Source organism: Nerophis ophidion, linkage group LG21, assembly GCF_033978795.1.
Source record: "Nerophis ophidion isolate RoL-2023_Sa linkage group LG21, RoL_Noph_v1.0, whole genome shotgun sequence".
Classification (NCBI taxonomy): Eukaryota; Metazoa; Chordata; class Actinopteri; order Syngnathiformes; family Syngnathidae; genus Nerophis; species Nerophis ophidion.
Window position 1 is genome coordinate 4519861 of NC_084631.1, and position 11314 is coordinate 4531174.

General features: G+C 39.7%; 1 protein-coding gene across 5 annotated transcripts in view; it reads right to left on the reverse strand.

The window, feature by feature from the left end:
- LOC133539606 (CUGBP Elav-like family member 3) overlaps nucleotides 1-11314 on the reverse strand; it is a 149012-nt gene that overhangs the window by 130189 nt on the left and 7509 nt on the right. For 4 of the 5 annotated variants that reach the window (XM_061881646.1, XM_061881645.1, XM_061881643.1 and 1 more), the window contains exons 3-4: nucleotides 10397-10616; nucleotides 2232-2314 (exon numbers count right to left, since the gene is read on the reverse strand). In XM_061881646.1, the coding sequence (XP_061737630.1) occupies nucleotides 2232-2314; nucleotides 10397-10541 (228 nt within the window). In that variant the 5' untranslated portion in view covers nucleotides 10542-10616. Of the gene's footprint in view, nucleotides 1-2231; nucleotides 2315-4566; nucleotides 4608-10396; nucleotides 10617-11314 lie in introns of those variants that run through there. The other variant, XM_061881647.1, reaches the window with a different exon arrangement.

Consider the following 11314-nt stretch of genomic DNA (forward strand, 5'->3'; position numbering starts at 1 on the left):
GAGTTGTTCAGAAGCGACACCGAGGAAGATTTCATGGGATTTATCGATTAGGAGTGACAGATTGTTTGTTTGTTAAAGGTATATCATGTTCTATATGTTTTAGTTATTTGAATGACTCTTACCATAATATGTTAGGTCAACATAGCAGTTGGTTATTTATGCCTCATATAACGTACACTTATTCAGCCTGTTGTTCACTATTCTTTATTTATTTTAAATTGCCTTTCAAATGTCTATTCTTGGTGTTGGATTTTATCGAATAAATTTCCCCCAAAAATGCGACTTATACTCCAGTGCGACGTATATATGTTTTTTTTTCCTTCTTTATTATGCATTTTCGGCAGGTGCGACTTATACTCCGAAAAATACGGTGCATTCATTTACTGACTTTTTTTTAAGAGTAAAATGACATATGTGTCATGATCCGTGGTCTGGATCATGTTTAGTTTAGTTATTTTCTGTTAGTTTCGACTCCCTTTGTTGTTTGTGCACCTTGGTCACCATGGTAACGTATTAGTTTCGCCTGCTGCGGGTTCCAGACGCACACCTGTTTTTGTTCATTACTGTCCTATTCAAGCCTGCCTTGTCCCGTCAGTCGGTCTCGGTCCCTTGTTTGCGGTAAGCAACTGTTACGTTGGTTTGTTCGAGATTTCTTGTTCCCTGATCCTGTGCTAATGTTAGCATTAGCTTCTGTGCGTTTCGGCACTCATTTCTTTTGTTTTTTTCGTCTGTTTTTGCACCGGCGTTTTTGTTATTAAATCACCTTACCTTTACGTTGTTGTCCGGAGTGTCTATGTTTGCACTGGAGGAACGATCCCGCGTTAAAATGCGACCCACATGTGACAATATGTGAATGAGTAAAACAACAGTTCTGTAATATATAATTAAGTCAGTCATTACATACATACTGAGATGACTATCCAAATTCAGGATAACCCCGAGTCCTGGAGGCCGTCGTCTTTAGCAAATATTGCGGGATTTCGGCTGAGTCAAAATCAAAACGAACCGCAACAGTGTGTTTTGATTTCATCAAGCGTGGCGATAACCAGAGGATTGGGAACGTACCTTATTGCAATGTAGCTGTAACTATATTTAATGTTGAGTTTTGGTGGTACAATAGTCATGTTTTCAAATTAATGAATAATTGTGTAGTTAATAGGGCTGCGAATCTTTGGGTGTCCCACGATTCGATTCAATATCAATTCTTGGGGTCGCGATTCGATAATATATCGATTTTTTCGATTCAACGCGATTCTCGATTCAAAAATGATATTTTTCCGATTCAAAACGATTCTGTATTCATTCAATACATTGGATTTCAGCAGGATCTACCCCAGTCTGCTGACATGCTAGCAGAGTAGTAGATTTTTTTAAACAAGCTTTTATAATTATAAAGGACAATGTTTTATCAACTGATTGCAATACTGTAAATTGTTTTTAACTATTAAACGAACCAAAAATATGACTTATATTATCTGTGTGAAAATATTGGACACAGTGTGTTGTCAAGCTTATGAGATGCCATGCAAGTGTAAGCCACTGTCACACTATTGTTCTTTATTTTTATAAATGTCTAATGATAATGTCAATGAGGGATTTTTAATCACTGCTATGCTGAAATTATAACTAATATTGATACTGTTGTTGATAATATTCATTTTTGTTTCACTACTTTTAGTTTGTTCTGTGTGGTGTTTGTGTCTCCTCTCAATTGCTCTGTTTATTGCAGTTCTGAGTGTTGCTGGGTCAGGTTCGGTTTTGGAATTGGATTGCATTGTTATGGTATTGCTGTGTAGTGGTTTGTTGGATTGATTAAAAAAAAAACAATTTTTTTTGTTAAGTAGAATCGATTCTGAATCGCACAATGTATTCGAATCAATTTCCCCGCTCCACCCCTAGTAGTTAATCTCAATTACAATATCAATCAAAAAAATGGTGGTTATTATTTTTGCCATAATCGCCCAGTCCTATTAAGACTGTTACCTAAAATACTACATTTTTATAAGGGCATCACCCTCAAACAAACTTACTCCGTCATACAATGAGGAGAGCTGGAGCCCACCCCAGGTAACCGGTTGCCAAGGAATTTTTTTTTTTTTTTTTTTTTTTTTTACAGAAAAACCTCTTTGACCTTTATATGTTCTGTTGAATGTATATACAGTACACATGTGCACGTCTGTTGCATACAGTCATGAAGAGAGCGCTGTCTGGAGCGTGTGGTGCGCACTTACCCCGGGTAGTGTTTTCTGCTCGTGCAGGGCGCTTTGGGCTTTGAGTGCAGACTCCCTCGCACAGTACGTCAGAAACGCACATCCTGTCACATAAAGAAAGGGCGAGGGCGAGATGTAAGGTACAGCGGGTCAGGGAGAGGCTCATATATTCATCACTCTTTACTTGAGTCCCTGTATCCCACCACCTCACTGTACAGCTACACACACACACACACACACACACAGGGTACAGTATATAGCACCACACCATTTAAATCAGGGGTGTCAAAGTCATTTTAGCTCAGGGGCCGCATGGAAGAAAATCTATTCCAAACTGGGTAAAATCATGGCACGATAACTTAAAAATAAAGACAACTCCAGGTTGGTTTCTTCGTTTTACTTTGGCCAAAGTATAGGGCAAACACATTCTGGAAACGTACAAATCACAAATAATAATCCTCTGGACAAAACACTTTCTGAGGAAATTGGTGCAGTTTCAAAAACACCGTGACCTTAGACTTGGTCTCAGTGTGTCTACAGAGCCAGGATTAAACTTTAAGTCACAGTCTTTCTGGGATTGAACAAAAAACACAACATGTAAACTCTTCTAGGTGTTAAATAGTTCCCTTGCCACGTCCACATATCAATCTAGTGCTAACTCAACAAACCGTGAGAAACGGAGGTAAAAACTATTCGAAAGGGTTAAGTTCACTATTCTCGTGTTTGACATTTTGGGGCAACGAGGGTGCCAAGTGACGATGTGTTCGAAGCAGAAGACATAAAACGTCAGGTTTTAAGTTTACTTTACCATGAATTGATTAACGTGGACCCCGACTTAAACAAGTTGAAAAACTTATTGGGGTGTTACCATTTAGTGGTCAATTGTACGGAATATGTACTGTAGTGTACAATCGACTAATAAAAGTTTCAATCAATCAGTTTCATGTGGGTCGAGGAGGAAGAGCCAAAGTCGCCCTTTACTGTGTACCTCTCCGGCATAAACCGTTTGCTTGCTTGTCCCGGCAAGAAATCTGCGTTCAAAAGACTCCGGCTTATTAGTGATTCCTAGAGCCCAAAAAAAGTCTGCGGGCTATAGAGCGTTTTCCGTTCGGGCTCCAGTACTCTGGAATGCCCTCCCGGTAACAGTTCGAGATGCTACCTCAGTAGAAGCATTTAAGTCTCACCTTAAAACTCATCTGTATACTCTAGCCTTTAAATAGACCTCCTTTTTAGACCAGTTGATCTGCCGCTTCTTTTATTTCTCCTATGTCCCCCCCTCCCTTGTGGAGGGGGTCCGGTCCGATGACCATGGATGAAGTACTGGCTCTCCAGAGTCGAGACCCAGGATGGACCGCTCGTCGGGACCCAGGATGGACCGCTCGCCTGTATCGGTTGGGGACATCTCTACGCTGCTGATCCGCTTGAGATGGTTTCCTGTGGACGGGACTCTCGCTGCTGTCTAGTATCCGCTTGAACTGAACTCTCGCGGCTGTGTTGGAGCCACTATGGATTGAACTTTCACAGTATCATGTTAGACCCGCTCGACATCCATTGCTTTCGGTCCCCTAGAGGGGGGGGGTTGCCCACATCTGAGGTCCTCTCCAAGGTTTCTCATAGTCAGTATTGTCACTGGCGTCCCACTGGATGTGAATTCTCTCTGCCCACTGGGTGTGAGTTTTCCTTGCCCTTTTGTGGGTTCTTCCGAGGATGTTGTAGTCGTAATGATTTGTGCAGTCCTTTGAGACATTTGTGATTTGGGGCTATATAAATAAACATTGATTGATTGATTGATAACAGAATTGCTATTGTGACATCCAGTGGACACATTTAGAACAGCGTTTTTTGTTTTGTTTTTTCGTTAAAAATGAAAAAAAAATCAGCTCATTTCAATACTCTGCAAACTCATCACACGAGCCGGATAAAACCTGTTCGCGGGCCGTACGTTTGACACCCCTGATTGAACTCCTTGAATGCGGGGGACTTGCCCTCCCTGATTACTTGTCAGCTGCCATGAATTATTGCAGGGCTGCTTGCGCCAGAGGTTACAAATATGAATATTCATGCAAACTGCAACTAGAGCCTACTGTAACAACACCATGATGATGCACTTTAGAGCAGAGGACACTCCACGGCACACGTCACACGTCAGAAAACGGCACGGCACGAGTCGGCACACATGACAGCACCACAGACGTGTGCGCAGGGCTAACGAGGCCTCGCGGGCTCGGCACAGTCGATGCCGGCCCTATATACACAGTATATATATATAGATATATATAGAGTAGCAACCACTAGGCATGCCTCACGATCACTCCAAATACACTCCCCCCAACCACTGCTGTCCTATGGGCTGTACCTGTGGCTGTGTGTGTGAGGGAGGGCCAGAGCCGTTTACTACACCTGTCACCAGCACTAAGACAACAAGATTAGCAGCAGGTTAGCATCCCGTTGACGGACAGGCTGATGAAGTTAAGAAGACAAGAGGCGACGATTAGGATGTTCACAAAGAGCGGAGAAGGGATGGGGAATGGATGACAAGTATGTTAATAAGGACAAGGCACGCACACACACACACACACACACACACACACACAAGCATCTTATGGTCCATCTCATTGCTTTTAAGAGAAGCTTACTGTGGCCGAGAGGATTCTCAAAACAGCAGATTCTTTCCCTTGTATCACACAGGCTTACAGTTCCATTACACTGATTGGAGCATGCGGCCTAATCTGCTTCATGACTCGCACACACGTACGCACACACACACACACACACACACACACACACACACACACACACACACACACACACACACACACACACACGACACCCCCTTTCTGACTGTGCTTTTTTTTTTTTTTTACAAGCCTTGTGTACGTGTGATAAAGTTAACTAGTTAGCTGTTTCTATTTTAGTGTTAGTCACAGACTTTCGTATATGTATAGTTTTTGTTTAAAATGTTAAATTCTACTTCTAATCAAGGAAATTACACATTTTAGCCAGCTAAACTGACAGTAAATGTACTCCACGAAAATACAAAGTGTAAAAGATAAGGCCTTTTTAAAGGCCTACTGAAAGCCACTACTAGCGACCACGCAGTCTGATAGTTTATATATCAATGATGAAATATTAACATTGCAACACATGCCAATACGGCCGGGTTAGTTTACTAAATTGCAATTTTAAATTTCCCGCGGAGTTTCCAGTTGAAAACGTCGCGGAATGATGACGCGTGTTTGTGACGTTATTGGTTGGAGGCGACATATTAGCCCAGCACCACTTGCGGCTAAAAGTCGTCTCTTTTCATCGCGCAATCACACACTATTTTGGACATTTATCTAAAGTTCCTTCATGCTGCACACCTGTTGAGTCCCCTCACTCAAGAGCTCGTCCGGTTTTATTTACATTCATCGCATGAGTTAACTCGTTCATTCTGACAGGCCTACTAAGAAAAAAATATTACTTTTTCTTCCCAGGTATATTTATCATTGCCAATCTTAAACGTGTAGTTTGGGATCCAATGTTAATATTTCTATGTAAAATTGTCGTCCGTCAGAATGTTGTCGGCTTCATTACCTTTTCTATGGGGGGGGCGGTATAGCTCGGTTGGTAGAGTGGCCGTGTTTGCAACTTGAGGGTTTACAGGTTCGATCCCCGCTTCCGCCGTTGTGTCCTTGGGCAAGACACTTGACCCACCTGCTCCCAGTGCCACCCACACTGCTTTAAATGTAACTTAGATATTGGGTTTCACTATGTAAAGCGCTTTGAGTCACTAGAGAAAAAGCGCTATATAAATATAATTCACTTCATTCACATCTGTGTTATTGAATCTTTTGCAATTTGTTCAATTAATAATGGAGAAGTCAAAGTAGAAAGATGGAGGTGGGAAGATTTAGCCTTTAGTGAAGTGAATTATATTTATATAGCGCTTTTCTCAAGTGACTCAAAGCGCTTTTACATAGTGACACCCAATATCTAAGTTACATTTAAAGCAGTGTGGGTGGCACTGGGAGGAGATGGGTAAAGTGTCTTGCCCAAGGACACAACGGCAGTAACTAGGATGGCACAAGCGGGAATCGAACCTGCAACCCTCAAGTTGCTGGCACGGCCACTCTACCAACCGAGCTATGCCGCCACACAAACACACGGTGCTTCCATGTTTAAAATTCCCAGAGGTGAAGCTTTACTATGGATCAGATCGGTCAAGCGAACATGGTTCCCGACCACTTGTCAACCGGCAGGTTTCGGTGAGAAAATTGTGGTAAAAAGTCACCTCTTATCGGAGATCAGCTGAGCTTGCGCTTCCCTCGGAGACTGGCGTCAACACACCCGTGGCCACACCCCTCCGACTATCAGGTACTATTTAACTCACTAAAACACTCGCAACACAATAGAAAGATAAGGGATTTCCCAGAATTATCCTAGTAAATGTGTCTAAAAACATCTGAATCGCTCCCAATGCAATCGCCTTTTTTTTTTTTTTTTCTAGTACTTCACTATCAATATCCTCATCTACAAATCTTTCATTCTGCTCAAATTAATGGGGAAATTGTCGCTTTCTCGGTCCAAATAGCTCTTGATGCTGGAGGCTCCCATTATAAACAATGTGAGGATGTGAGGAGCCCTCACTCCGGTGACGTCGTCGTCTGCTACTTCCGGTACAGGCAAGGCTTTTTTTATTAGCAACTAAAAGTTGCAAACTTTATCGTCGATGTTTTCTACTAAATCCTTTCAGCAAAAATATGGCAATATCGCAAAATGATCAAGTATGACACATAGAATGGACCTGCTATCCCTATTTATCCATCCATCCATTTTCTACCGCTTATTCCCTTTCGGGGTCGCGGGGGGCGCTGGCGCCCATCTCAGCTACAATCGGGCGGAAGGCGGGGTACACCCTGGACAAGTCGCCACCTCATCGCAGGGCCAACACAGATAGACAGACAACATTCTATTTGGATAAGAAAATCTAATTTCAGTAGGCTTTTAAAGTTTATTGGAAATAACAATAATAATAATAACAATAATCATTTTAATGAGTGCGATAAATACCCGCTAACACTGAGGTTTGGGGTTTTCCCCCCCAGCCGCGACTGGTATTTGATTGACAGACATGATAGTCAATCAGAGGTGTTGAGTTAAAGTACCACTGGTAGTCACAAACACACTAGGTGTGGCGAAATTGACCTCTGAAATTGACCCATGCCCTTGTTCCACCTCCTGGGAGGTGAGGGGAGCAGTGAGCAGCAGCGGTGGCCGCCCTCTGGAATCATTTGAATGATTTAACCCCCAAATCCAACCCTTGATGCTGAGTGCCAAGCAGGGAGGTAATGGGTGCCATTTTTATAGTCTTTGGTAAGATTCGGCCGGGGTTTGAACTCTCAACCTACCGATCTCAGGGCGGACACTAACCACAAGGCCACTGAGCAGGCAAGTCTTTTTCTCCAAACGGGGAGAAAGATGTCTCACTCTGTGCATCGCTCTCATCACCTGAGCGTGTTTATTTAACAGTAGAATTAATTGAACGCAGTGAGGCATCTTTTCAGTCATTCACAATCTTTTCCTAGACGGGCGGAGCGCGGGGCGCCAGCTTTACACGCACAGACAGCCTCTCTATTTGCAACTCGCCAGGGACTGGTGCCGCAAAGTAACAAAAATAGGTAGGAAAAAAAATGTGATACAAAAGCCAAAATGTCCCGTTTCAAATTGGATGGGCAATATACGCCCATCAACACGGACTAACAGGCGAAAATGACGTGATGGCGCGATGGCTCGAAACAAAAAGACAACATCCGACCTCGTTTTTCTGACTGACAAAGAAATGCACTTTAAAATGTTCAATATTTATTTCAGTTACATTCTTGCCTAGAGAAATGAGAACCTTTTTTTTTTTTTGTTCCTTTATTTAAGAACACAATGTTATTTATAAAGCTGTTAATCTTTGGACACCACACGATTCGATTTGATTATTGGGGGTAATGACTCGATTCAAAGTCAATACTTCTTAATAACATTGGGTGCCAGTTCTATGATTAACTACATCGAACAGCTCTGATAAATTTCAATATTACTTAAAATAAAACAGATTTTGTTGAATAAAATTCTACCCAAACATTTAATAAAGTAAAATACAAATAAGGTAACAAGAGAAGTATCCAACACTTATCTTTTCTAAAGTAAATCTGTACAGCAGATATGATCATCCACATAAATTATATGATTTGACTGACTGTCTGAACAGGACAAATTAAAAAAGTATATATATATATATATATATATATATATATATATATATATATATACACACACACACATATATATATACACACATATATATATATACACACACATATATATATATACATATATATATATATACACACACACATATATACATATACATATATATATATATACACACACACATATATACATATATATATATATATATATATATATATATATATATATATATATATATATATATATATATACACACACACACACACATATATATATATGTATATAAAAAAATCTACCCATTGTTATTTACCTTCCAATTACAGTACTTTTTTAATTTTCCTGAGGGAACTCCCCGAAAGGAATCAATAAAATACTATCTATCTACAATGGTGAACAATACTACAGAAACAAGAACAAAAAGTTTAAATCATTTTCAATAGTTACTTGCATTATTATTATTATATATTACAATAACATTTAATTAAAGTTGACTATCTGGGGTAGCACCTCAGTCAACTACCCTTAACAAATCCAAAAAGAATATTGTAGCGTTCACTACTTTGTTGGCTAGAAGACTCGTTGTGTTCAATTGAAAGGCAACAGCGCCTCCTTGCCACACCTGCTGGATTAAATATGTTCTTTATTTTCTCAAACCGTAAAAGACTAGGGTGACATTGAATGGTTGTTCTGCAAAGTTTCAAAAACTGTGGGGTGCCTTTCTGAGATATGTCGGGGAAACTGATCTCCAAATTAACCCTGATTGACTGACAATTGAAATGTGGGTGGTTGATGAGCCTTTTGTGTGCTTGTAGCTTGCTATATCTCTCTAAGGCCATTCAAGAATGAGGCTGGCTGTGGTTTCTTGCTTTATTTATTAATATTATTATTATTATTATTATATTTTACTTGTTGGGGGGAGCATTTGATGTATTTTAGACAACTAATGTCAATTATATGTGTCTGAAAATCAATAAACAAATGTTTTTTTTAAAAAACATTTTTTTAATTATAATCACTGAATAGTTTGTATTGGTTATTTCTTCAATTTAAAAGCATGATGTCTGCATAGAGCCAAATATTAAAAAAAAAAAATTTCGACAAGAATATGTTGATTGAGCGTCTACTTGTTATTTTCGCAGTTTTATGCATTTTTATGTATAAAATATAAAAAACGCAAATAGATTCCCAATTTTGATGACAACAGAACGCAATTAGGTTTTTTCTCAAAATCGTGCAGACGTAATTTCAAGGCGCGTTCATTTAGACCACCTGCTACGCATTTGTTTACCACAAACATAGCATGAGCCTATGATCAGAAATGATGTACGATGCATACAAAGGTCGTTAATGAACGCAGGAGACCCCGAGGCTGCAAACACACATAGCTTTAACTTACAGTTGTGTCGATGTCACGATGACTCGCCCGCTGATGGCATCCTATAACGTCACAAATAAAATGTGTCCCCAGGTGTACACATATTACATACTGAAGATGTTAAATCCACACATTGCTGTTTTTGCTGTGAGAAAACTAACTTCATCTCACAAGAAAAAGCAACCTGTCCCGCCCATCGAGAAGTTGCAATTTAACATGATTGGATTCCGTTTCTCTCAACATTTTCCTCTCGTTTTTATTCATCGACGACAATGTCAGTTACTTTTGTTATCGTCTTAATCGACGTGGATTTCGTTTTCTTTCATTAACGTGTTATTTTAACCAGGGGAAAATAGGCTGTTGACGATAACTAAGAATAAAATTATTAGTCAACACTGCTGTGTATGTGCTGTTTTCTTTATCTCATGCTGCAGGAGACTATAGAAGGTGTGACTGTTGCCATGGTGATATGTGACAATCAAAGCTGTGAAAATCCCCCCTCCCACACCTCCTGTCTCTCTCTCTCTCTCATTCTCTCTCTCTCTCTAGTAGTAAAGTGGTGACCCACCTTTGTGCATGCCGGTGTATTTGTCCTTAATCACAGTGAGCTCATAGATCTTGCCAAACTGCTCAAAAATGGGCTTGAGGTCCTTCTCCTCCAGATTCCGGGGAATCTGCCCCACAAAAAGCTTGATGGCGTCGGCCTCCTTCATCGGGAGAGAGGGGCTCGGAAGAGGGGACTAAGAAGGATTTATGGCAGGTACCCCCCTGAAGAGGAGCAGGTGGATCTGAAGCAAGAAGAAAAAGGATCATTATCCTGCAACAATCTGTTTCACCGATTATACCTTTTTCCTTTATTTACTCATTATTGCAGGGGGTGTCCAAACTTTTTGACTCATATATATCTATATATATATATAGATAGATATATACACACACAATACATCTATATCTGTATCTATATATAACATACATACATACATATAGGTACACATATACATACACATATAGACATATATATACATATATGTACACATAGATATATACATACATATATATGTATCTATAGTCTATACATACACGTGTACATATAATAATATAATGGATATACAATTAACATAATTAGATAGTAAGAGTATTTAAAAGTTTGACTCCTACCTTGTTTGTTTCCGCGACAACCTCCTTAACGTTTTGCGTTTTGTAACCAATCAGAAATATCAAGCAGCTAAAATGCTCCAAAAGTGTGGACTGTTTCCCCTTCATCCTTTGTAATGGATTTAAAATGGCGAAAAGTTGTTTTTGTTGTTTTTATAGTAAATGGACATTTTTTTTTTAAATATTCACAAAGTTCAGTGACCATGTTTATTGACATTTTGTGTTGGATGGAAAAAAAAAAATGTCACACCTGTTTGCAATGGGTCATACATACATATATACATATACATATACATACATATATATATATATATATATACATATACATACA